Source organism: Colias eurytheme, chromosome 11, assembly GCF_061535395.1.
Source record: "Colias eurytheme isolate Ceu_HAF_F1 chromosome 11, ilColEury1 Martin Lab GWU primary, whole genome shotgun sequence".
NCBI lineage: Eukaryota > Metazoa > Arthropoda > Insecta > Lepidoptera > Pieridae > Colias > Colias eurytheme.
In genome coordinates, this window is record NC_142990.1 from 4,408,670 (window position 1) to 4,436,471 (window position 27,802).

Genomic DNA, 27,802 nt, shown 5'->3' on the forward strand with positions numbered 1-27,802 from the left:
AACAAGACGAAGAGCCCAATAAGCCTAAGTTAGAGTATGGTTCATTTTATACCGTAGGCACTTTGATGCCCACAGTTGATGCCCGTAAAAAGAGTTCCTCTACCATATATACTCCCTGAGTACAGACGCCATAACGAAAGTTTTAATGATGAAGTACAGTAATATAAAGTATAATAAAGAATAAAATGTAAATTAATTTCTAATGTCACACTAGATTATAATTTTTATGTAAAATTTTATAAATAAATGTATTAAATGTGTCAATTTTTATTTTATTGTACTTAAACCTTTTTCACAATCGAGGCTTTATATCTGAGCGCATACCTCCAAATATTTTAACTTTTTTAACTAGCTCTACCTATATAATAAAAGAAAATAAATAATAAAATTTAAACCCTAATCATTTGTAATACACATAAGAAATATCTGCAATATTTCTAACACTGAAATATATCCATTCACATGGAAAATTCGAGCTCTATTTCATTTTTATCTAGGCTAAATATGATGTTAAATATTGACAAAAGAATGTAAATTAAAGAATTGTTTAAGAAGCAACACTTCTCATTCGGGAAAAATATTATCTTCTTTGATATAATTATACTTATAACTATGTATAAGCACGAATGAATTTAGACATAAGACAAAATTATCTACTTTCTTTAGCTCACTCATTGAACTAGAGATAATAATAATGATAGCTGTTTCTAATCACAGACCCTAATTACATTAATGCCATGTCTTTTTTCTGGATATAGATATACAAAAATTAATAAGGCGATAAGGCCGCAAATTTGTACGGTGAAGATTCCTTTTGGAAGATGCTGTATTTTATATCTGTGCATTGTACAATAAAGTGTTTATTTATTTATTTATTTATTATTATACTAGCAGATAAGTGAAGATTTTTATCTTCACTTCTCTGCTTTAATAGATACCTACTTAAACTGCGTTTTATTTTAACTTTGATGAGTACAGTTATTTAAGAATTTTGAATGATCAATCATTATTGATCCAATTGATAACAACATAAAGAAATTCTGTAAACTAATTTCTTTCGTGTGTATATCAGACTACGTTAGTTCTTAAAATAACATTTCAAATCACATTGACACAATTTTCCTACTAATTTATACTAAATCTGGTATAACAGAAATTGTGTTTAACCTTAGATAAGCAATAAATAATATTAGGAACACGTTAGCGAGACTCGTGTCAATAATTATATTGTGATTATATCAATAATTAATTAATGACCAGTTTACAATGCGTGTTTAGAAACATAACGCCCGCCCTTGACGGTAGCAAAGGAAACTCATCAACGTTTCACGAATTAAACTCGTTATGATAAATTCTCTTCAGGCAGGATATAATTCAGTAAGTGTCTTTATTAACACATATAAAACACTAATTTTTGCAGTAGATGCATCAGTATAAAGATCGCCTGATTTCAGAGACTGCATTATAGTGTTTCAAGTTTCAGCGCTATTAACAGACATGTGGTTACAGGTTTGTTTTATTATATTTTATTTAAAGATTATTCGTGCAGATTTGCGCAATGCAACTAAATAACTATATAATTTAATAAAATTCTAACAACCTTCCAATTTTGAAAGAAATATAGATAAAAGTGAATTCATTGTGACAGTGTGACGGATGTCTAAGTGAAGACGGATTTCATGCTTTTCATTTTACCCCGAAGTTATTTGAATAGAACCTTATATCATAACCAGGATATGAAAATTTTGCAAGTTTAATTTATTTCTCAAAATTTCTATTTTCAGATAACCGCTCTCTGCCTCCTGGCTATAGGAGTACAGAGTAATGCAGTTTTAGACACTCATTCTCACGGTCTCGGGCACCACGGCCTCTATCCGTACGCCCAACGTTATGGATACTACAGTTATCCACATCTGTCTCATGGCAACTATGGTCATTATCTGAGCCATGGTAGTCACCACGGTCACAACTATGGCCATAATTACAACCATGGATACCATGGATACAACTTAGGTCATCTGGGACATTTGGGTCACTACGGACATCACGGATACCTGGGCCACCACGGTTACGTGAGCCATCACGGCCACCACGGCTACCTGGGACACCTCGGCTACCACGGTCATTTGAATCATGGTTATCACGGTCACGGACATGGCTATCACGGCCACTACGTTCCCCTGCGCCACGGATACTCTCATTTGCTTCATGGATATAACCACGGATACAACTATGGCCATCATCACACGCCCGTTCATCACGGACACCACGGCTACTACGGACCTCTTCGTCATGAACATCATGGTTACCACCACGCGCCTGTTCATCACGTTCATCGCGTTGATAATCTACATCATGACAATCATGGACACAATGTCGGACATTTGGCCCATGGCCATCATGAGCCCGCCCATAATGTTCATGAACATAAGGAACACGTAAGTTAAATTTTATCAAATAAATTTGTATATACCTTCTCCGATACAATAACGATATACGAGTTCATTTGACATTTACATCTTAGCAATGGCAAAGACTTGAAATAAAATTTAAATTTTCAGCATGCATTCCCGGAGTACAGTTTCTCCTACTCCGTGCACGACCCTCACACCGGTGACGTCAAGGGTCAGCATGAGACCCGCCACGGAGACCAAGTCGTTGGTAACTACCACCTTCTGCAACCTGACGGCCATGTCCGTCACGTGGACTACAAGGCTGATGATCACCATGGGTAATTATTATTGTTTAAATTTATTAGAAAATGACGATTAAATCATATATTATGTTAAAACTTTTAACAGCTTGCTGGGCGATAGCATGTACAATATGGGACGCGAATTGATTTAAAATTAAAATAATTTTAATCGAACAAAATATACTTATAATTTCCTAATTTCTCAATTAGTCGGGCTTATATAGCTTTTAGGTACTTTTATCTATATATAATTAACGATTTATCGAACACGACAAAGATTAAAAATGTTTTCTTAATTTACATTCAACTACAGTTCAATTTTTAAACATAATGCTTTTGTCTGCAGTTTCCGCGCTAATGTCCACTACAAGTCTGTTCATCCACATTATCATCATCATGATCGACATCATGGTTACGCCCATTAAGAATATCGACTCCGCCAACTTTTTATTTGACCTCGAGTATGAAAAAGAAATTATTAGCTATTTCAAATTTAAAAAGTTGCAAAGGCTTTTTATTAAAAGCATTGAAAAAAACAAAATATTGTCTTTTATTTCTTAATGAGTCCTTTATTAAGTACCTACCTGGACATTTTTAAGGTTTTATTAGATTCCTCTTGTTTTTTTTTTAACTATTAAATGAAAGTGGAGAGTTTTAATATTGTATCATCTATGTTTATGATAAAGAACTTTTATGCGAACTTATGCGAATGATTAAAGTGCATATCTATGCCTTTCACCGTTTCACTTTGGCGCAAATGTACAGCATAGTAATTTGTATTTATTTCAATAGATGGCGTGATTATAAAGGAGAGAAATAATAAATCAAATAAGTAGGAACTTTCTAGAAAAAACAAAATGACGCCTATTAAATTTTAATTCATGCTATTAACGTGAAAAATATTTTCCATAATATTGTAAATTTTGTAAGGGGATACCATAAAACTTCTTATGGGTGCAACTGCTTCATGCTAAGTTAAGCATAAGCACAGATTACTATATACCTAGTTTGGTACTTTAATGAATCTGTTGAAGTTGAAATCAAATCTTGCCGCCCGATAATTGCTTGTAAACCCTATTAAGAGATTGAAAAAGCATTAGAATTTACGACACTCACTTTTAATACAATAATTAACTAATATATGTAGATATAAATATTTCATAATAATTCAAAACGAAGTATGTAATAAAAAGCGTATCTACTAATTAAACATGAGATTAATCTTGTTTTTACAAGGACTTTATTGCACACCAATTTCTAATAGATATTCAATTACGAAGAATTGTATAGTTATGTAGAATACATGTATCATGTTTTATTTTAGATAGTTTTTTATTATTTTTACATTGCTTTTATAGAAAGTTTCAATAAAACAGGGCACAGAAGGCTGGTCACTTTCAGTAGTTGGGGTCAAAACTCAAAACTGAATAGTAAAAGTAACTTATAAATGCATCTGTCCTCTGCGGAGGGATAAGTCATAAGATATATGGACTTAATATTTCATATACCTACCTACTCTATCTTACTTATTCGCAGAAACTATTTTAAAAATCATCATAACAAACTTAAAACCAAGACAATTTTTCCCTATATAACAGTTAGAAATCCTTTACGCGAGAAAATAATTCATAGATGCTAATGAAATTAGTGTGTATTTTCATTTTTTTACGATTCTATTTGTAAAGTTATCCAAATCAATAATGTTATAACGATAGGAGTAACACACTAATTTAATTGTTGTTTTTATTCTTCAGAGGGTGAGCAACAGTGCTTTACCAAGTAAATTAAATATAAATAGATATTTCCGTATTCTTGGTAGGTACAAGATTATGTACAGAAACAAGATTTACCTTAGGTGTACAGAGAGAAGACAACAACATTTTGCTCAATGTCTCTTGTAAATCAGAGCAAGGTTGGTTTAAAAGCAAGACCTCTAGGACTAAAATACCATAGAGGCGTTCAGAAGGGGATATTTTTTGCGATTTCCTTTCCTTATAACGCAATAACTACTAGCAATTACCTACAGTCCAAAAATACATAACATAGATGAATATTTTATAAAAAATATGTTAGTGTCATTAAAAGTATCTAAGTCGGATATTGGTACTTATATCACTGAGATAAAAAGGACTGGTATTTCCTTGTGACTCGAAAACAACGCACTTGTAACTACGTTCAAGCAAGCTGCACGTTTTAACCTAAAATATAATTTATAATACCATATAATACAACAGTTCAGCCAGTATTGTAATTCACTATTTGAACCCAACCTTATATGATACAGAGATAAGGAAATATTCGAATCCGTCCCTACTCTAGGGAAATAGTTTAGCTAGTAAATTATAGATTGAGTATTAATTTACGAAATACGGCTCAAGTGCTATAAAAATACAATTTATTTTGTTTTAAAACATTTATACAAATCAACTAACAGTTAGGTACTGGTAAATTGCTAAAAGTAGTTTTGTTTCGGATGATAGCCAGATCAAAAAGCAATCATTACTTGAAAATAAAATATTACAAATCCATATAATATACTTCTATACTTACGAAAAGCATTAGAAGTGTTACACATATTCAACATCTTATACTTACACTTTTACGTACCTTGAGGCTATTTAACAAGGCATGCGCCATACAGACTCCGAAGAACTGTCAAAATGCAACTATTTCTGGACCAAATTAAATTGAAGTCGCAAGAGGCACGTACGTAATACGCATATGAATTATTCACTATGCAGATTATAGATTATATGATTACTTAACAAGATTAATCAGTCTGATACAACCACTTTTCGATTCGAGATAAATACCCTTCCAACATCTACTGATAGTGATAAGTGTTTGAATAAATTTTGAAAGTGCAACTAGCCAAATATGTAATACGTGCAGCTTTTTATTACCTATAAATTACATAAAATTTTGACTGCAAAATGTTTCAGAACAACAAAGTTCGGACAACTATAAACATATTACATAGAGTTGTGATCGATAAATTATAAAAAGATCGTAATGAATTTTATATTAAAATTAAACGAAAGTTATTTTAATAGGAATACCCCGAATAGGTACGTGTAAGTTTAAACATATTTAAAACCAATTCATTTTATAGGAAGCCTAAGCATAAACTTTGACCCTGTGCTTTCAATTCACCTTTGAAAATACATAGGCGTAGCCGAATAATGACAAGGCGTATACATATTATATCCTCGCCTTTAAAATGTCATTTTGATCAAGAGGCACCGACAATGGATACCTACTTGGGTCACAATTACGAAAACAACAGTAACCGAGTTGTAGTCTTTCAGAGGCATTTCAATTGTTCTGTACTAAAACTTAGCAACAAAGAATTCACCAATTGTATGGTTATTAATTATTATTAATTACTCGGTGACAAAAACGTGATTTACTTCATTCAGTCTAAGTTGTGCCCTACTGACACTCATAAACAGCTAGTTTGACCTATTATAATGTCTAATTCCGTGACATTTGAATACTATGTAGCCGTCATGGAACAAAGATATTGCTTCAAAGGCAATGCTAGGATTGTGAAGAAATTCGCATGATGGAAAGGCTTACTAATGTATAATGAATACTAATATAACACATACGCAAGAGCGAAAACAATGATTTGGTTTTTATGACTTTTAAAATAATAGGTACCTACAGAGCTTTATGAGATTTAATTTGAACAAGCAAATCAATTTTCAAGTATCAACTATTTTTAAAACGATAAATCATTTTTAAAGAATAAATGTTAATTCAATGCTTTCATAAAAGCTCGGTTGACCTTCCGTTCAAAGTTCCAATGATCAGTTTGTCATCGTACTCACGATCGAATCTTGTACCTATACTTATATGTCCAGGTGTAAAAGGTTTATTGAGTAATCGCACTTGGCCTTTTTGTCATCTGAAGCTTATAGTGAAAGTGGTAATTAACGCCTTAATAACAACGAAAACTGGATTTAATCAACTTCGAATAATCTGGATGATCCCAGTTCTTGACGTGTTTTTAGACTGTATCAAGACTGTATCTATGTCATGTTGTGTATTATTATAATATGCTAATCTTTGTGTGATATAAAAAAGTAGAACAACAAGCAAATAATTCGCAATTTTGGATATTTGAATTAGTCAATAGAGACTTGAGTAAATGTAAAAAAAAAGATTAAATCTAAACAAAATACCGACGACGTTGCGGGCAAAATCCAATTCGTTGAAGACTTGTAAGCCCATTAAAGTAATTACATTTAAGTAATGTTGTTTTATTGAATGATTCTAGTTCCTTTCCCCGTTTATTTATTTAGTATATTAACCTTGTACACTTAATAAATACGAAATTACATTGAATTTGAAGCCTCGCGCCAGTTTGAGCATATTACGTAAAGGAATTAGTTATTACATTTTACTCGCCTGTCTTGGTACGTGCCGAGAAACTAGTCATCAAACAATATATCTGTTAAACTCGTTATTGATCGATCGATTTATTTACTTGTGTTACGTACGCCATATGATAATATGTTGTTGAACTATTTACAACATAATATTACGAAGTTTCAACTTTCGATGAACTTTGAGCACTGCATAGAGTCAATAAACATTGTCCTATAGGTAATCTTTTACAGAAAAAGTATCCACACTCATTAAGTGTACTTTCAATAGGAGTAAGAGTAGATATAAGACTGTATTTTATAGAAAAATAAATGTAAAATTTTCTGTAAATCCAAAGCGCACATTAATTAACCATTAAAGTTGTAAGACTTTAAAGCAATTAGCTCAAAACACTTCAAGTCCTAGACGTGAGAGTTGCATAATTTGTATTGAGTTGTGAGCTTAAGAGCTTATAGTACTTGTGCAAGGCACTACTGTCCTTATCTAACCTCCTTTACCTACGTAAATTACAGCACATGTGTAACTACGTAGGGTCACTTAATAACTAACGTACTATATGTTTGCAAAATGACATTATATTTTACGCAATACCGATTTAAATACAGAAGTTTATTGGTGACAAATTTAATAGACATTTTCATTTTGAATTCAGAATCATAGTTTAATATTAACACGTATTAACTTATTAAAATAAAAATGTAGAGCACAGCATAATTATTATTATACGTACTGAAAAAATGCATGCTATACTTATTCGAAAATGTATGAAGAAATGTCATGTCGTTTTCTCCAATACAATACGGGAACCTGTGATGTGCCTGTGACAAGTATAATCTGACAGTTTTTGCAAGTTTGAAACGGATATCGAAATTTACAATAAAGCTGCTGAAAAAGCACTGAGCATTGAGCAACCTGTTTTAAGCTACTTTGTTTACAATTCAGCTCTAAACAGCGAGTAAAACTGTATAACAATGAGGTATATTTTTGGATACGCATATCCAGTAAATGCCGATTATCTAAAATAAATTTGATTAATTCACATATATAAATCCATAGTAAGCACCATTGTATAAACACTTCTATTCGCATTAATAGCAAGTCCTGACTGATTAATTGCTCGACTGTGCTTCCCATAAGCTGAATCGATAAAGCGGAAATAAAACCTCCATTGATGTAATATGAATTATGATTTCATGTACGTAATCATAATTTATATGTTTTATTATTGTTGCGAATATATTCTGAATGTATTCTTGAATTTTTGATATATGTTTGCCAATTACGATTACTTAAATTACGGTGATACATTTCTAATTAACTAGATAGTATTCTTATATAAAAACTAGCTGCGTCCTGCAGTTTTACCCGCATAAATTAGGTGGTCTTTTAATTCTAGACCCTAGTGCTATTTAATGCCATTCATACATTCATATGCTAAAAAGCAGTTATTTTAATTTTACAAGCAGAGACATTTATTATTGTCATAAATTATGCATATATCCATTTAGTGTTCTTAAGTTTGGGAAATATAACTAATATTAGAATAATGTGTTTAGGAGACATTAAGTATTGCAAATAGGTTCTCTTGTAAAACTAGAGCAGGACGTTATGTTATGTAAATTATTGCTAGTTTAATCGATATAAGTTCACATATTCCAATACTAATGTAACTGCAAACGCGTAGGTTGAAATGTTAGTGTTGTAACTTGCAGGAACATATGCAATTCACCCTATGTGCTAAACACACCTTTGTGAATAATATAATTAATTTCGAAACTATTACAATTTGCATTTAAAATATAATTAACTTTTTACCACATTTAATTAATGAAACCTAGCAACACTCATAGTAAGAGCCAGATTCATAAATTTTTGCCACTGATTTATGATTGATTGATGCCACCTTTGTATTACGATAAATTTATAAAAATAGAATGATTGATTTTTTTTAGATATTCTGTTAATATTTACATTAAAGCATTCGGATGCTATAAAACTAAATATCAAACACTTTTGTATTATATAAATTGAACGCAAATTATATATTTGTATGGAAACAAAATACAGTATGTCAATTAAGTTTTGAGAGAGAAGTAACTTTTATTTAAATTTCCACAGCTAATTTATTTACAGCCAGTTTTGAACTAAATATAGAATTAGTGGAAAAGATAAAATCAATCTAGTTATTGATAACTCACGCGTAAATTAAAGCAGAAAACTGTTATATAAGCTGCAAAGTTTATGTGAGAAATTCGTGCTCAATAAATATTTTTGCGAAAATGAATAAAACTAGCTAACTACTTGCTCCGACTTTGCCGGGAACCAAGGTAAAAAATTATAGAGCTTTCGGTAAAAGCTTTTTTAATTTTTTTAAACGTGTAGTTTATTCTTTTCGTTCGAATAAATTATATCTCGACACAAATGTAGGTACCTATTTTTGATCTAGGTCACTTGTATGTATGTTAAAAAATCATCATATTTAATTTCGTCAGTATAATATTTGAAAAAAACATTTGGAGAGGAGAAACAAGGAGAAAATGGAGAAAAAGCCTTTAAAGTCAAGAGTCATGTTTATTTTAGCCCTTTACTAATTGCATAGATTGTCATTAGAATCGACATCTTTCGTGTCCGTGGGAGCCAAGAGGTCACGTTGTGAGAATGCATAGTTATCGATAACATCTGTTAATGGCTATTATTTATTGTAATCCATACCCATTTAGATATTATTGCACACCCGCCCATTTATTTCTATTTATTCTTAAGAACTTATACAAAAGAAAACCTCTGAACTTTTAAATACAATAAAAGATATTATGTACAAAGAAAAACTTAGAATCGATAACAAAGATCGATAAACGGATAAGCGTATTTTGAAAATAAATTTAAATAACCTGTAGCACTATTAACTATTCTGTGCCTGTAGTAATTAAATCCTTGAAATTATCTTTACTCTGACGATTATCTTTAGCTACCTATTACTTTTTAGGTATCCATAATTTCAGATAAAAAGGTCCACTAAATAAGAAATAATCGAGTAAAATGTCCACCTAATTTTGTAAAGTGTGTTCGTAAGTATCGGTATGCCAAAAAGAAGTAAAGTTCCCTCATAATAATTATTGGCACTCGTTCTTCAATCTGTCAGGCAATAAACACAAAACTGGGAATGATTTGATTTTCTAAGAACGTTTAGTTTAAATTTCAAAAATTTCCTATTTTTATTAATTATTGATAGTCTATAACTACTTCGCAATTAAAAAAAAATATTGTATGTATGCAATATTGATATACGGCCGCTATAATGCATAGATAAAACAATTTCAGGTCTAAAATATTATTACCAAATAATTTGAGTATGTATATTGTATAATTACTCTAATTACATTATAATATCTGAATATAATTAACATTCAAAACTAAATATCTATTTCCTTGTAGAGCGCTCTTTTTCAAAATATTACAAACTAATTAAAACGTACATGATCGTAAGTATTTTATTAATTATACATTTTACTGTTTCTTACTTGATACCTATAGTTTTGTCAAGAAAATTATAGTTATATACTATATCGTTACTCATTACCAGTATATTTAGATTAAAGCACTAAACCGCGCCCACTTTACTAACAGCGAATGTGAAAAAGTATGACCTGTTCTTACACATATGAGATTGCTATATAAGAGTTAGCGGGCCCACTTTGCTCTCATTTCAATTTACGCTTTGCCAAATACTATTCAAGTTTTCAATTACTAAGTGATATGCTCTTATAACAATAGACGTGAATCAAGGATTTGCTATCGGACAATCATGACGCCAGTAAGTATCATAGACACGAATAAATTTTAATAATTCACACACACAAAGCAAATTATGATTCATTTTTTACAAAAAAATTAGTTATCTTACTTCATTTTTATGAATAGTTAGACTATTGTCGAAATACAGTTCTCTGCTAACAAAAAAAATATATAAAAAAATTAGATGATCCTTATTTTATTATAAAATTTGACTAGGTACTTTAAAACCTGAATACCAAATAGACTTACCATAGAGCCTATTCAATTTCCAATTAGTTATTTAAAATTTTTATTTTCAGGTTATACTCTTAGCATTTGCGTTCCTTTCAAATGCCTACGCTTATCACGACCCGGACCTTAACTACCATTTAAGCCAAGTGCAAACTATACAAGGCTGTGGCGACGGCGGCTACTCATATCCCACTCCAGCTGTGCAATTAACTACAGCCGGTGTACAGGCAACAGCAGCACCACAATTCTTTCAACCAATTCAACAATCAGCAGGAAATGCGTATAATACTCAAGGTGGATACGCAAAAACAACCTTCTTCGAACCAGCTCCTCAACAAATGTCATATCAATCCCATCCGAGTTACCAAGGCCCCCAAAATTTCGGGGTTGAATCGTACAGTAGTGCACAAAGCGAACAGCATGGTTATGCTACTTCTGAAGGATTGTCATCTGCGGCGCAAACTAGAACTGTGATCCCATCGGCAACTTACGCTCAAGCTCCTATAATAGCAAAAATAACAGCCGCTCCCTTACATGCCAAATTCTCTTTGGCACCAGCAAAAACGACATACAACTCTCAAAACTTTGTATCTCAAGGAAATGTTATTGCTACAGGTTCATTAGCCAAAGCATCTTTAAATTCATACAGTGCCCAATCAATTGGACCAGTGGTATCTCAAGTGTACGCCGCTCCCAGTGCCGGTTACCAAACTTCGCCAGCATTAAGGGTTCAACAAGCAAATCCCGCTATTTTCGCTTCAGCGTCAAACCAATACAATCAAGGTTATACAAATACTGGTTATACATCAACTTATAACCAGTACAATCAAGGATCCTTGAATGCAGCAAAAGTACAAACATTGTACAGTGCCCCTCCAGTTTATAGAGCCCCGCAAGCAGCTCAATATTCTGTAAATCATGGACAAATCAACCAACATGCAGCTGTACAGTACTCAGCACAGCCTGTAGTGCAGTATTCACAGCCGGCTTTAGTACAATACAAGGCTCCCGTGATCACTCAGCACGTCGCACCTGCAATTCAATATGCTCCGATTTCCCAAAGTGCATCCAACATCGGCCACTACACACCGGCTGCGGTACAACAGGTCGTCCCTGCAGTACAGCAAGTCTCTCATCTAAGTGTGGCCTCTGGATCTTCCGCACATCATTCTAAGAATGTGCACACGGAATTTTTGGAAAACTACGTAAGTAACAAAATTTTTTGAATGTATATTCTAAACTAAAGTCTAAAAGTCAAATAAAAATATCCGATTTTTTTAAATCTAAAACCCGAAAATGAATTGCTTATCGCCGAAGCTATAATTTATGCAACATTTATCTCTCACATTAAAAGGTGATGTTAGTCTCCGGAAGTTGAATCATTTAGATATAAATAAAAAATAAACATTTTGAGATATTATACATTTCGATCCGTAAAAACCTTAGTTATTTCGTCATGTCCAAGCAATCACATACACATACGTGATGTAATGGAAATAGATCGGTACCAGAATATGCCATGAACAAGTTCTGTGACATGGCTATGACATGACCCCGATAAAAAAAAAACTAGATCCAGTTTTGATAGACTATCAATTTGTATCGATACTTTTAAACAATAGCTTAAGAATAGCTTAGCCTTTCTTTTATATTACCTAATTGAAAAACAAAACCAACATAATAGCGCATGTAAATTGTAAGTGTTGATATTAGGTATGTGCGTCATTTGACCGGAAGTCAATAAATATTTAAACGCGCGACTATGTAACAATATGAAAGTATCTTCTTTTATTTTTTATTTTAATGCAATTTTTCAAATATATAATCGGACGACCTATATATTATTATGTGTACAAATAAAAATATCCTGTATGTATAAATTTTTTCTCAAGTTGCAACTGCTTTTGTTTAAATTTTAAAATAAAAACTGAAATAGTCACGTTTCTATATTTCAACGTTTTGTATTCATCATTCACCAGGACATTCTTGTGCTCCTTTCATTTCGTAAGCTTACCTACCTATTAGGATACAAAATCTCCGTTGTTTTTTATGATAAAAATTTCCCTTGGCTAACCTCCCTCGCGTTCGAAGTGTACCTAAATCAAGAACATTCTGGAATCCTTTAAGATACAAAAAAAATCAAAATCGGTTTAGGAATCGTAGTAACGTTTCCTAATTTGTAGCATGGACTAATAGAACTTGAGTATATTTGTCTATGTTTGTAGTAACAACGCACAGAGATGCATATATGTATAAAATGCATATGTATAAATTATTATTTTCCAGTTATATTTCAGTTATATACATTTAAATTTTTAACAAATTATGTAGATTAAAATATTTCGCGTTTCATTATATCTTTAAATCATAATTTTAGCTTGGTTCTTTAATGATATTAAATTACAAAATGTTTTGTTATAAAATAATAAATCTTAACGCAACACCAAAATTCATTAACATCCACTTAGAAATTCAGGTCTGGCGAAACTGGACACGGCGAGGATAAATACTATTAACAGATGTTATCTTTCGAATGGACTTTATTTTCGAAATGCCCCATTCCAACAGTTTTACGCACCATTGCCAGTATTTAACTTACGAAATTTCGATTGTTAACAATTCCTTATTGATAGCAAATACAAGAACTGTTTAACTATACAGACTATTAAGTTTAACGCTAAACTTTTATTTCGAAATTTAATTTGCGCCATGCTAAAGACCGTTTTATATAGAGATTGCGAGCACGGAATTCTAAGAATTCTTAAGTATATTTTTCTGAATGAAAATACTAAAACTGACCATCAAAGCTATTTGCTTTTGATAAAGTGTGGAATTTAGTTTACCTCCATATTATTGGATTAATATTCAAGAATTTGCGGATTGCTAAATTCTCTTAGAATATCATGTTCAATGTCCGTGTTGTTAGCTTAGTTGTTAGCAAACCACAATTTGATTTATATGAACTGTTAGTGCTTTATGTTAAATTTATACACTGTTTACCTAGTTTATATTGTACGGACTTTCACTGAAGCTTGTTTATAATTTTTAAGTTTCCTAGCTTGCAATATCCCGATACCTACAGCTGGCCGGATTGGCACGGGATAAAAAATAAACAAAAAGTACCTATATGTAGAGAATCCACCTGCGCTTTTTTTTACGCAAGTATTATATTCATACATTTCGAAATTAAATACTTTTGGATTTGTGGTCACGGGGAGATTAAGCTCGCTGTAAAGTGTTTGAAACGTCGGGTTAATAATATAATAAATAAATCGCGTATAAATCCGCTAAAAACTCTTAAATTTCTTTTAACGATTAAATATTATAAAGTTTGATTTCGAATATAGGAACTGTAAAAGTTTTAATGTTTATCAACAATGAGAATAATTTTCTTATCCTTTTTCGGGAATATGAAAATATGCGTCATCCTTATATTATTATATCTATCCGAATTTAACGTTTCTATATTGTAAACAGGTACAAGAGTCTACCTATACTGTAGACTGTATAGGTTGATAGAGTCAAATTACTTTACGCTCTACAAAAAAAATCCCGAAAGATAAAAAAAATGTCCTGTCGAGCCATTCCGTAGATAATAAATGTATATGAATTTAATAAAATACCTATGTATGACCAAAAAATTGTTTTGTAGTTTTTCTAACACTAGCAAATAATTCTAGAATATTTTCTGTTGACCTGGATACATTAAAGTTAGCGTTAAGGCCACATAGCTCATATATAGAAAATCCATTAATCGCGTATTCGTAGTTATAAACCTTTAATAAATTGATTAATAAAAATTATTTATCTGATATATTGTGGCTGATCTGCGTTATTTTAGAGGCATTGGAATGGTAATTTTATTCGTTCCTATAATATTATATCTGTTAATACGGTGAGAGCCATAAATAGTAGTATGTAAACACCTTGTGCAGGCGAAGAAATGACAATGACGTCATGTCCATTTCATTACAAAATGTATTGGCAAATAAGAAACTTTTACGAGGGAGGATAAAAGAAATTGGCACGAAATCTTCAAAAGGCAAATCCGCATTCAACAGCATTTAGTAGTCTTCTTATTTGATCACTATAGATTAAGCAATGAACTTCGATTATGTCCTTACGCCGTTATTCGAGGCCTTTAAACAATAATGAGAGAGACATCTTTGATTTCCGGCCGACATTACGTAGTTGTAGTTCCAATTATCTCCACAGAGGGCCTTGTTGTCGCGCTTCCGTGTTTACCAGAGTGACGTTTGTACAGCTAAGCTTATAAATAACGGTTATCGCAGTAATTAGCTCATTGGCGTCTTAATTTTCGTACCGACAGTATATCTTGGGATAACGCTGTTAGCGTTCGTTTATTATCCTTTGGAATAAAAGTTGTAGTTTGCTATTATATTATATTACGTTTTGAAATTAAAATTTTAAATATTAAAATTAGTAACAGTTTAAAATTTAAATAGAAGTTGTCGTGTAAAGTGTATTTAAAATGAGTGACGGAGGTAGTGAGAAGATGCCAAATGATAATTTGGTATCCAGCGATTGTTCGTCGTCGTTATCGTCGGATGAAGAGGAGGTCGTACGTTCACCTAAAAAGACGGTTAAAAGAAAACGAAAAAGCAGCAAACCTAGTAAGAGCAAGAAAACACGTAAGGAAAATGAAAGTTTGTCATTACTTTCAAATCAGGTCAGTGAAATACAGCATTTTCTTGCGAATTTCTCCTCTAGTTTTGGCTACTACCCGCCGGGGTATAGTTATTGTTCGGATGGAATTAATTTAGATGATTGTGATCATGTAAGCGAACCGGCTGTCGAGCCGAGCGTTTCTTTTAATTTCGATTTGACTACAAATTTAAAAGAGCCAACCGTAGCAAATACTTCAACTGAACATTTGCAATTATTAAATTCTCTTCAACATTTTAATTCGGAGAATTGGACAAACGTACGTTATGCCGATATTCAAAAATTGTATAACGCTCGTCCGGGATTTGTTGATCTTGAAGTAAACGATGAAATTAAACAATTCGAAAAATCTAATAATTTAATTGCAACTGAAAAGTCGTTAAGTGCTATTACTCATGCGTTAATTATGCAAAGTGATGCGTTAAAAAAGGGCGTATCGGAATTGTTACAATGGACTAATGACAGTGAGGAAATAAACAAAGAATCCTTGCTTTCTAAAATTAAAGAGACATTTTCGGGCAGTTTTCAAAAAATTTCTCTTGATTGCTTACAATTAGTATGCGGTCGACGAGCGGATATTGTTGAACAAAGAAGGGATTTTTTCTTAAATTTGGTAAAAGATAAGTTTTTGAGGGTTAGTTTAAAAAAGATTCCGCCTTCTTGTGAATATATTTTTGAAAAGGAAGCATTTTCTGAATTTTTAAAAATAAATGGCGGTATTAATAAAATTTTTTCGCAAAATAAATCCTCCTTTTCTGCGCAAGAAAAGCGAGTTATTTCTGGGTCCCAGGCTGCGCAACCTGGACCTAGTACGTTTATTCAAAACCAAACCGGTCGCTCCTTTGCACCGTTTGCGTTCAATTATAATAATAATAGTTTTAGACATTATGCACCTCCCAAAGGAGTGCGTCCTAATTATGACTTTAATGAGCGTTTATTTCGACCTCAATTTAGATCACAATTTAAGCAAATGCGTTTTAACCGACCGCAATCTAACAGTACTAGTGCCTCGCGTCCAAGAGGCAAAGGTGATAAAAGATTTTGACTATTTACAGACGTTTCGGGGGGGCAGGTTAACGGAGTTTGTGAGTATTTGGAAAGAGAGGGGTGCTCCAGAAGCACTGCTAAAAATAATAACAGGTTACAAAATTCCTTTTCAAGCGAAACCGCCCTTGGTCATGCCGCGCCATACCAAAGTCCACTATCAAACTGTTCCATCTGTCGAGATGGATTTGGCAATAAACAATATGCTAACCGAAAATATTTTACAGCATGCCCCCGAAACGCCCAGTTTTTTATCTACCCTCTTTCTAACTCCGAAAAGCGACGGTTCAATGCGTCCAATTTTCAATTTAAAAAGACTGAATCAATATCTCAAAGTAACGAAATTCCGACTAATTTCGGTACATCGAGTTCCAGATTTTCTACAGCCGCACGATTTCATGGTAAAAATCGATCTCAGCCAAGCGTACTGTCACGTGCCCGTAGCCGTGAGTCATCGCTGCTTTCTGAGGTTGATGTACAAGGGCCAGATGTTACAGATGACCTGTTTACCATTTGGGCTTGCAACAGCACCCAAGGTTTTTGCGTCCCTGACGAACTGGACAGCGGAATTTCTGCGCGAAAAAGGTATTCGAATCATTGTTTTCCTCGACGATTTTTTAATTGTATGCCAGGACAGAGCCAAGCTCGTCAACCAAGTGGAGTTCGTGCTAAAAAGTCTAGAGGAGCTGGGCTGGAAGGTAAACACCAACAAATCGATACTCTCACCTCAGACCTCTTTAGAATACCTGGGTATAGTATGGGACACGTGGCAGAACAGGAAGTGTTTACCACAAAACAAAATCCGGAAAATAAAGGTAAATATTTCACATCTATTGGAGAGTCAGGTCATAACTTTGAAAGAGGCTCAGAGTACTGTAGGCTTTCTAAACTTTGCTCGTCTCGTTATACCCCAGGGCCGGCTCAATTTCCGTTGTCTCTTAACACTTTCAAACAGACTGCTGAAACACCAAGGCCGAACGTCGTTTCATCTGCCGCAACAGGTGGTCAAGGAGCTCAAGTGGTGGCTGGTAAATTGCGAGAAGTTCTCTCGAATTCATCCTCCCTCAACCACACATTTCTTAACAACGGACGCGGCGGATTCGGGTTGGGGGGCCGAGCTAAATGGTATTCATATGAAGGGAGAATGGGTGGGCGCAGAAAGCTTACTTCATTCGAACCAAAAGGAAATGCTCACTGTTGTCAAATGTTTAAGGGAAGTGGGTCCCTCTCTGATTCATTCGTCAGTTCTTCTACAGTGCGACAACAAAGCCGTTGTAGCCTACTTGAAAAACGAAGGGGGTTGTCGGTCGGCGGAACTGATGAAACTAACTTACGAAGTTTACCATCTGTTAGACATTTTCGACATACATTTGATTCCTCACCACATTCCAGGCAGTTACAATATGGAAGCAGATCGCCTATCGCGGAACATGTCCCCCGCGGAATGGCATTTACTACCATCAACGACAGATCTAGTGTTTGCGAAATGGGGAGTGCCAGATGTAGATCTTTTCGCTTCAACACGAGCTCATGTGGTACCCAAATATGTGAGTCTAGACCAACGGGATCGACAAGCATGGAAACACAACGCGTTTGCTTGGGACTGGACCTTCAGGTTAGCGTGGGTATTTCCTCCTCCGAGTGTCCTGCCCCGAGTTTTGATGCATCTCAATCGAGCGAAAGGTATGTACCTAATAGTAGCACCGAGGTGGCCACGGGCATTTTGGAGAGCAGATCTGAAGTCGCGAGCGATAGCACCACCCTTCACCGTCCGCCACCTGGAGACCAAACTAATAGATCTGACCACGGGTCTCCCTCCACCAAAGGTAAAGAATATGGTTCTCGAAATTTGGAAATGTGGGGGTGGTCGCAAGCGTTAGAAACATGGTCAAGCCAGCAAAAATCGCTGTTGCGGTCAGGATGGCGAGGCTCTACTCTTAAAACGTATAAACCTGCTTGGGAACGGTGGATTAATTGGTGTTTAAAACACAATGTCGACATTAAGAATCCAACAGGATCTGATTTAGCCAAATATTTAGCTGATTTACATTTAGTCGAAAAACTTGCATATAGGACAATTTTAGTTCATAAATCAGTCGTGTCCACTTTATGTAAAACGGAGGACAATTCTAAGTTAAGTTCGAATATTTTAGTAAAACAGATTTTAAAAGCTATAGCAAATACTAGCCCAAAATTGCGCGCGGGTAACATTTGGGATACCTCCATTTTGATATCGTGGTTAACTAATCATAATGTGCAGAATAGTAGTAACTTGTGGGAAATTTCACGCCGTTGTGCCATTATATTATTATTGTGTTCAGGTCGTAGAATACATGACTTGACACTTTTGAGTGTTGCAGAAGGCTTTTATGTAGATAGTACCATAGAAAATTCTATAGTTTTTTGGCCCAAACATGGATCTAAGACTGACTCGGATTCATATGTTCAATCGGGTTGGAAATTATTGTCAAACGCAAGTAACTGTAATATCGACCCCGTATTTTGGATTAGAAAGTTATTAGATCTGGGCATGGATAGGCGTAACTCGGCTAACGTAGATAATTTATTTGTAACCGTTTGTGGCAAGGCGAAAGCCGCTTCTAGAACTGTAATAGCTGGTTGGGTGAAATCTGCTTTGAGAGAGGCGGGTGTTGAAGCTGCTCCTGGTAGCGTTCGATCAGCTGTTGCCTCTAGGAGCTGGTTAGACAATGAATCTATAGATAAAATTCTTGCAAGGGGAAATTGGAGGTCACAAAATACCTTCAAAAAATATTATAGAAAAGAAGTGAGACCGGTTAATAATCAGAATAATTCTTTATGTGCTCTGTTTGAGCCCTTATCACAATAGTAAATTGAAATGATTATATTAATATATTTTTTGTAAATAATCACATTGGCGTCTTGTTTACCAGGCGAAACCAAACAATATCTCATTATTGTTTAAAGGCCTCGAATAACGGCGTAAGGACATAATAGTTGAGTTTTACTTACCATTAAAACTCGTATTATGTCCAGGAGCCTTATTCGAGGCCTTACATTAAGTCCTGCCTGGTAGTTTGATTAAATAATTAATAAAATAAAATTATTAAAAATAATGAGACTCAATGAGCTAATTACTGCGATAACCGTTATTTATAAGCTTAGCTGTACAAACGTCACTCTGGTAAACACGGAAGCGCGACAACAAGGCCCTCTGTGGAGATAATTGGAACTACAACTACGTAATGTCGGCCGGAAATCAAAGATGTCTCTCTCATTATTGTTTAAAGGCCTCGAATAAGGCTCCTGGACATAATACGAGTTTTAATGGTAAGTAAAACTCAACTATTATACGTGTTTGATAATTTTTATTTTTTTTTAGGATGCTCACCCTCGGTATGCTTTTGAGTACGGCGTAAATGACCCACATACTGGTGATATCAAACAGCAAAAGGAAGAACGTGATGGAGATGTCGTCAAAGGTAATCATTAAATAAATAAAGATATACAGTTTATACATTCATGTATACATTCAGAACATCATAAGTCATAACTTTATGAAAGCAAATAGTGCATTGTAAAAGCTTTTTATTGGTTAATCTATATTATTTTGAGAAAAGATACAATGTGGTTTTACTTTTAAATTATTCAACACTATTTACCGCTATAAATACTAAATAGGTAAAGAGTTTGTATGTTTTAACTTCTAACGCACTAATATCAGGAACTACTGGATCGATTTAAACAATTATTTCACATATTGATATAGATAAGTATATCTATGGACCACAGAACAAGCCAAGGCGGACCGCTAAAAGGTGATAAGATTAAAATAAAAATATAGATATATGTACATACTTTTAATTGCGATATAGTACGTAATACATATATATAGTACTTAACTAACACGTTCCATAAAATAATAATAATTGACATACGCCACTAACTCCATATTGCATCACCATGAATCTTATCGATAAAATTTGATTTATTCAGGTCAATATTCACTGGTAGAACCGGACGGCTCCGTGCGTACTGTGAACTACGTTGCCGATTGGGAAACTGGTTTCCACGCTGACGTCCACAATAGCAAAGACAGGAAACATTGAAAATTCTTATACTAAATACGACCAAATGCGAAGCAGAGTCAGGACTATAGGTTTAGATTTAAAAAAAATTGCTAAGGTTTAAATTTCGAACGCTGTAACAAGGCTGTAAGTTGGAACATTCGAGAATAATTCAATTTTTTTAGTCAATATCAAAAGAGAACAGGAAATCATGTCACAAAAATTACCTACTACCTATGTAGTTATGTATGTTTTAAAATTTTTGTGTCATCGGATTTAAATTATATTGGTTAAATTTTTTCTCGTAATTTTTAATACCTTTTAAAAACTAACTGATGGTTGTTACTTGCATTATTCGTGCCATAAATTTTATGTCCTATTTTTTACGTCTAGCACGAAATCCGCATCTTATTTTTAGTTGTAAGTAAGTAAATATAATTTAAATTAAAAATTAAATGAAAATGCGTATAGCATGTATGTTTAATGATTTACTCGAATAACGAAGATGTAAATAATTTAGGTTGTTAATTTTATAAATATTGTATATAAATTAAATAAAATACTGATTGTAACAATGCCAATATTTTATTTATGAACACAGCCTAGCACCCTTTGTATATTTTATTAAAATTCTTACGAACTAATTAAAAACATTTGTCATAAAATATAATGAATATTAATTGAGAACCAACTTAGTAATTTCTTTACCATTATAATAGCACTTTGGACACGCGAAATCGGAGTCAGCAATCTTATTGGCCTGAAAAAATAAAAAATACTGATAAAGCAAATTTTTGGATTATATATTATCTGTAAAAATAGAAGTGATTTTGTCACAAAATAATAGTTAGTAATAAAAAAATAGTTGCGTCTTATGTTTCATAAATCATAAAATTGAAATTCTAAGTTCAGTGACATCATGGGCATAGATAGGGACGTTTCAGAAGTGCGAGCACTAAAACTGTCGAAAAAGTATTCACATGTCATCGAGAGCATGACTCTATAACATATAAAAAATTTTTTTCTTTTACACAGGGCACTTCTCAAATTCCCATACAAATATGAGAACAATATACTTTGACGATGGTTTTAGAGCTCGCCAACCTAGAAGTAAATTAGGCTAAAACATTATGAAAGCTGTCTTTTACTTATCTTTTTTTCTAGATAATCAAAATAAAAAGATTAAAAAGATAGATAATAAAAAAAAATTAGGTACTATGATAATGATTTTGACGCATTAAAATATTATTAATTTATTAATGTACTATCTCTTCTACCTTAATTTATGCTCATTTTATTCAAAAAATCATACCTGTAAACAGTAGTAACAAAATATATGAGCGCAGCCCATAACATGAGGTAGGATAGGTTTTTCCGAGCAAGAAGCACACACTGTATTCACAGTCATCACTGCTTGTTTTGAAGAAGATGCTGGTCTGACGTAATTTCTCCACCACATGTATTTCAATATCTTTGCCAATTTTTGCCTCAGCCCAAACATGTTGACTAATGAAAGCACTGTTCCAAATAATTCCTAAAATAGATGAAAAAAAATTAAACATAAAAATAAATAAATCAATATTTCAGGACAATTTTCACATACGGCATGATCTGATCCTTTACTAAGCTTTCGCTTGTGTTATGGAATCCAGATGGCTGATAAACATACATATATAATTTTTAATACATACTTATATGAAAAAATATAAGTATGTATATATATAGATAATTAATACCCAGACACAGAGCAAACATCTATGTTCATCACACAAATATTTGCCCCGGGTGGGAATCGAAACCACAATAATAATATGTCTGTACTTTTAATACTGTATTTAAAGTTGCTTAATTTTGCATTATTAGATTTCACATAATATTTAAAAATGTTACAAAATGGTCACTTACAATAGAATTATGCCACAGAAGTTCTCTTGTCCACGATAAATCAGTTAAATTCTCTCTCACAACTTTATCTGCAGTTAATTCTAAACCCAGAACGAAGTCAATCAAGGCAGGATGCTTCCCACTTTGGATGAAGCGAAGAAAATTCAATATATCACCCACTATTTGATAAGTTTCCAGTGTATGTAACATATTTTGAACTTTAGTATTAGAAGTAAAACTGTACAATGCCCTCTCCTTTAAATATTTAAGACCTATTGTGTAGCCATAGTACCAATACAGTTTGCTTTTTGAAAAATTGTCTGCTCTATATTTTAATGACAACATTTCTTGGCCAAAGGTACATTTTTTATTACATACAGAATATTTGAAAATCCATGTTCTTATCAGAAGTTCAAGCTCTGGATATATTGGTTGGAGGATTCCAGGCTGAAAGATAAATTGATATTATTATTATTTAATATTGTATAATGATATTTTTTGAAATCATACAGGAACTTCACACATAGTTACCTCTAAAAACTTTGTAGCCTGAAGAAGTATGTTTTTGAATAGCTCTTCCAATTCCGTATCGAGTTGTATGGAATCCAACTAAAAATAAAGGTAAAAATTGCATTTATTGTTCATAATGCAATGCATGTTGACTATCACAACATACATATTTTAAATATATTACTTTACCTGGGTCACGCGTGGAATGTATGTAATAGACATATTGAAGTGTAAAAATTGAGACGATATTTTAATATCACCTATAAAATTAACTGTTTCGAACTCAAGTGGTAGGTAACCAAGTTATCTTTACGATAGCTTGAACTTTGCTTTTATAATACACAAATTTAATTATGGTAGATAAGGTTTTCCCTTATTTTTTTAAATGTATACCAATAGACTTTATATATTTCTTATTGTTAAAATTAGAAAAATAGCTGTGATTAATGAATAATTATTATTTTCCTAATTACAGTATCTCCTGTTTACACCTTTCATCATTCATGTTCCATTTTTTATATTGTATTTTGACAAATGAGTAATGACAGTTGACTCTTGACATAGAGCGCACGTCATTACCATCGGAAAAAATTGCGAATACAAAAGTTGTAGAACTTTATAATACCTACAACTATGCCATTGAACTTTTTTCCATAGGACTTGTAGTTTTGTCGGAAATCAAGAGAAACCATTTTTTAGCCTTAAAAGCTCCCGAACTCGGATTGTCTGTAATTTATTTTTCCTTTAATTTATATCGCATTCCCCTCCTTTTCTAATGGGTAATGGTAAATCCTACTGCGATTTTTTTTAGGTATTTATCATTTTAGAAGGGATTAGCCGGTGTACAACGCGTACTTCACTGTGTGAGTATAGAGCAAAGAGTATAGTAACTATGTATTCTTATACATAGTTACTACTATGTAAACCAAATGTTTCTATACTCTTGTATAGAGAGCAATAGAGAGTGACCGAGAATGCGTGCAAGCAGACGCCATCTTCAGATCTATTCTCTATCTGCTCGGGTCAAGGCTCGGGTTATAGCTAACTAGGTCCCTTCTAGGGCCTATCTACTTACAATAAAATTTAATAATTCCTTGAGCACAATACCCACAGACAATATACCAAATACAACGGGAATGGCAATATAAGGCTAGCATAAATTACCGATGGCAGCACTAGGTTTGACAGCTATAATAATGACATTTATGACTAATACATAATCTGTGCATTTATGTTATTGACAGACGACAGTTTTATCGTTTGCAGCTTACACATGTTCTGCGTTTATTTGTTTGTTATTCAACATTAATCCGTAGTTATTGTATATATAATAATTCCATTTCGATATTTGTGTTGTTTATTCAATTAAAAGTTTAGATAAAGCAGCAAAATGGTTGTCTCTCCACAAAGCCCCGCTAGTGAAACCCAAAGTGTAAAATCTAAAAACCTCAATATGGCGACGAAACCATCGCAATCTGTCGCAGATACAAGGGCAGAGTTAGCAGAACTAGTAAAAAGAAAAGCAGAAGTGGCTGTTAGTACACTTTTTTGAACAAATACAAAATTTACGTATTTTTTATGTCTAAATACAAATTAATTAAAACTTGCCGCTTTTTTAGGAGACACTAGCTAATTTAGAAAGACAAATTTATGCTTTCGAAGGTTCATATCTAGAAGACACACAACTTTATGGCAATATAATTAGAGGGTGGGACAGATATCTTACAACTAATAAAAGCACAAATTCTAAAGCAGACAAAAGAAACAGAAAATTTAAGGAAGCTGAAAGATTGTTCTCAAAATCCTCTATAACTTCTATGGCCGTGAGTTACACTGAATATATATTTAATAGACTACTTATATTGTGTATTATTTATTACTTGAATTAGAAATAACAAGTTTATTATGTATGCTTTTGATATACAACATGTTGAATTTGTTATTTCAGGCTGTTAGTGGATTGGTTGATCCCGCTGAAACGAAAAGTGAGTAGAACTATAAATATTTATGATAAATATTCCAATTGTTCTTTCATTTGTACTATTATGTAAACCAAATGTTTTTCCAGATGAGCGAAATAGTGAGACTGAATCCCAAACTAATGAAGACTCGTCAGACACCCAAATAAGCACTGGCTTGAGTATTGGAACTTTGAATCACACAACCATACATGGTTCTACTGAAAGTCTAGCGTCAAAGCCTTCTGGAAAACAGCAAACCAATGGCAGCATTGAAAAAAGTATGTCATTAACAAAAACTCCTACTCCAAAAATAGTAACAAGTGGTTTATTACAAAAGTCCTTCACTGCGGACTCCAAAATGTTATCTAGTATGGGTTTGGACAGCAGACCTGGAACACCAAAAGACAAAGATGGTGGGATGAGTCTTATGAGCAAAGGCGACTTGACACCTAATGCATTAAAACATAAATTATCAAATAGCAGTAGTAATAGTAATGTTAAGAAAAATAGTAATAAGAAAGCCAGAAATCGATAGAATATCTTTATTCTTAACAATTATCTCTAACCATTTAATGATCTCTATGAAGTAGTTATATGAAATACTTAATGAAAATAATTGTCTTTGGTATTTTAATTTATATTGAATTGTCAGCTGCTTCTGCGGCTATCAATAGACCTCATAAGTGACTGCTTAAATCTTGACTCTGTAAGAAAAATATACTTTAAGATCCATAAATAACATTACAACAAATTAGTATGTAATTTAGATATAATTATAATTAGCCAAATAAATGTTCAAACAATTTAACAGTGTTTTATTTTTTAAATATTATTCTCAAGCATTTTAGTGCTTTTATTTTGTTACTCAAAATAATATTGACATAGGTATTTTATTTTGGAATATACTTACGCTTTAAAACATTGGGTAAATCTTTGATTGGTGCGCAATATCTCAATGCTATATAGAACAAAATGGGAAGGAAAGATATTATCCCAGTGCAGCACAGAAATACAACTTCAGGGGACCTCCGTAAATTGCAACAACTCAATGTCTTGCTCCAAATAGATCTTGTTCTATTCATCTATAATAAATAATGAATCAAAATACTTTGAAATAGAGCACAACCTCTCTTAGATGTGCAATATTATTAACTTTATTTCAAATCATTAGAAAAAAATACTATTAAAAGTTCATTATAAATTGTAGTGAAAATAAATGTTGTTATAGATTGAAAACAAATAACAGTTGGCATTGTGAAGCCATATATAATATTGAAAAAACTGTAGATGTTAATGTGTCTTATAATTCTACTACAAGGACATATCAATTATCACATAAGGGAAATAAAATGCAATATCCAAACAGTCATACTCACAGAATCCACAATATCCATGCAGACACTATCCACTCCTATTTTATCTTTACTTAATGTTTTATAAAACTCATCCAATTCAACATATTTTTGCATGCATTTCTCGCATACAATTTTGTCATCTGTGTTTATATTTGAAACAATACACTGCATTGTGTCATTGAACTTTTCGTAAAATTTTGTTGTACTATTTTTAAGTGTTGTAGTTTCATTAGACCATATGAAGCAATCTGAAATATGCATGAGTATCATGAATAACACAGTTTGAGCTGATTATCTACGTAACATATCAATTAAATCATTATATATATTAGGTATATTATATATTATGAATGGATAAACTTTACACTTACCATTACAATTACCTTTATCCCAAATGCCTAACATACCATCATGGTGTCGCTGTATTACATTCAATCTATCCTGGGACATAAAAATTGAACCACAGGAAGTTCCGTTCACTGTGGTATTTAACAATTCTTTATATGTATCATGAAACTTGACATAGTGCTTTACGCAGTTTTCACATAATCTAATAGGCCGTGCATTTATGATTGAACATAACGTGAAATTTGATGCAGAATCAGCGAATGCTTTTAATATCTCAAAACACACCTCTGGGTAAGGATATAAATAACCTTGTCCTGCAAACTCCCTTGAAAATTAATATTTCTGTTAAAATATATTTCAGTCAATACTTATTATAATAGGTTTAATCAAATACAAAATCTTACACTGATGTAAGTTGTGGAAGATCGTAGCTTAAATTAGCATGAAGCAAAGTCAATTGAAAAAATAGCACCACACTGAATTTTAACATTTTACAAGATCTATCGAAATAAGCCAGGAATATCTTAAATCTTAATACATGAGAGTATCCAATGTAGGTGGTCCGTGGTAGGTGGTAGGTACCTACGTCCTAACTCCTACTCTTTGTTTTTATTTGGTTGCAAATTTACTTTGAAGTTTGAAGTTTGACAACTTTTACGAAATGCCAAAATGCAAATCAAACGTCAGATTTTAAGGGACATTGACATAATATTTTGACCTGCCGCTACTTGTAAGTTTTACGGTGTTACTCTAATCTTGTACTCACAGCTTGTACTATAAATTGAAAAAAATTGATTATCTGTTGCAAATAACAGCTGTAATTTTGACATCTGGCTCAGAGTAGTTGACACTTGA

General features: G+C 32.8%; 6 protein-coding genes across 6 annotated transcripts; 4 read left to right on the top strand and 2 right to left on the bottom strand.

Annotated features, from left to right (window-relative positions):
* Window positions 1-1,497: 1,497 nt before the first annotated feature.
* LOC149904505 (uncharacterized) lies at window positions 1,498-3,154 on the top strand. Its single transcript, XM_090107060.1, has 4 exons — window positions 1,498-1,509; window positions 1,785-2,438; window positions 2,562-2,731; window positions 3,042-3,154. The coding sequence occupies exons 1-4, from the start codon at window positions 1,498-1,500 to the stop codon at window positions 3,118-3,120; spliced, it is 915 nt and encodes a 304-aa protein (XP_089963186.1). The 3' UTR covers window positions 3,121-3,154.
* Window positions 3,155-10,748: 7,594 nt separating this feature from the next.
* Window positions 10,749-21,464, top strand: LOC149904506 (uncharacterized). Its single transcript, XM_090107468.1, has 4 exons — window positions 10,749-10,901; window positions 11,182-12,318; window positions 20,205-20,304; window positions 20,819-21,464. Exons 1-4 carry the CDS (start codon window positions 10,893-10,895, stop codon window positions 20,929-20,931), a joined length of 1,359 nt encoding a protein of 452 aa, XP_089963594.1. The 5' UTR covers window positions 10,749-10,892; the 3' UTR covers window positions 20,932-21,464.
* On the top strand, window positions 17,273-20,019 carry LOC149904507 (uncharacterized). The gene has a single exon (XM_090107149.1). The coding sequence runs from the start codon at window positions 17,469-17,471 to the stop codon at window positions 19,689-19,691; it is 2,223 nt and encodes a 740-aa protein (XP_089963275.1). The 5' UTR covers window positions 17,273-17,468; the 3' UTR covers window positions 19,692-20,019.
* Window positions 21,465-21,512: 48 nt separating the features above from the next.
* Window positions 21,513-23,793, bottom strand: Pex2 (peroxisomal biogenesis factor 2). The gene is made up of 5 exons (XM_090107474.1): window positions 23,473-23,793; window positions 23,305-23,382; window positions 22,795-23,220; window positions 22,202-22,423; window positions 21,513-21,649 (listed from the first exon to the last, which is right to left on the bottom strand). The coding sequence occupies exons 1-5, from the start codon at window positions 23,503-23,505 to the stop codon at window positions 21,566-21,568; spliced, it is 843 nt and encodes a 280-aa protein (XP_089963600.1). The 5' UTR covers window positions 23,506-23,793; the 3' UTR covers window positions 21,513-21,565.
* A 742-nt stretch (window positions 23,794-24,535) lies between these two features.
* Window positions 24,536-25,785, top strand: Eaf6 (chromatin modification-related protein EAF6/MEAF6). The gene is made up of 4 exons (XM_090107287.1): window positions 24,536-24,817; window positions 24,903-25,106; window positions 25,232-25,268; window positions 25,352-25,785. Exons 1-4 carry the CDS (start codon window positions 24,674-24,676, stop codon window positions 25,777-25,779), a joined length of 813 nt encoding a protein of 270 aa, XP_089963413.1. The 5' UTR covers window positions 24,536-24,673; the 3' UTR covers window positions 25,780-25,785.
* On the bottom strand, window positions 25,773-27,521 carry LOC149904510 (osteopetrosis-associated transmembrane protein 1). Its single transcript, XM_090107286.1, has 5 exons — window positions 27,352-27,521; window positions 26,971-27,272; window positions 26,621-26,847; window positions 26,155-26,326; window positions 25,773-25,948 (listed from the first exon to the last, which is right to left on the bottom strand). Exons 1-5 carry the CDS (start codon window positions 27,435-27,437, stop codon window positions 25,893-25,895), a joined length of 843 nt encoding a protein of 280 aa, XP_089963412.1. The 5' UTR covers window positions 27,438-27,521; the 3' UTR covers window positions 25,773-25,892.
* Window positions 27,522-27,802: the final 281 nt, after the last annotated feature.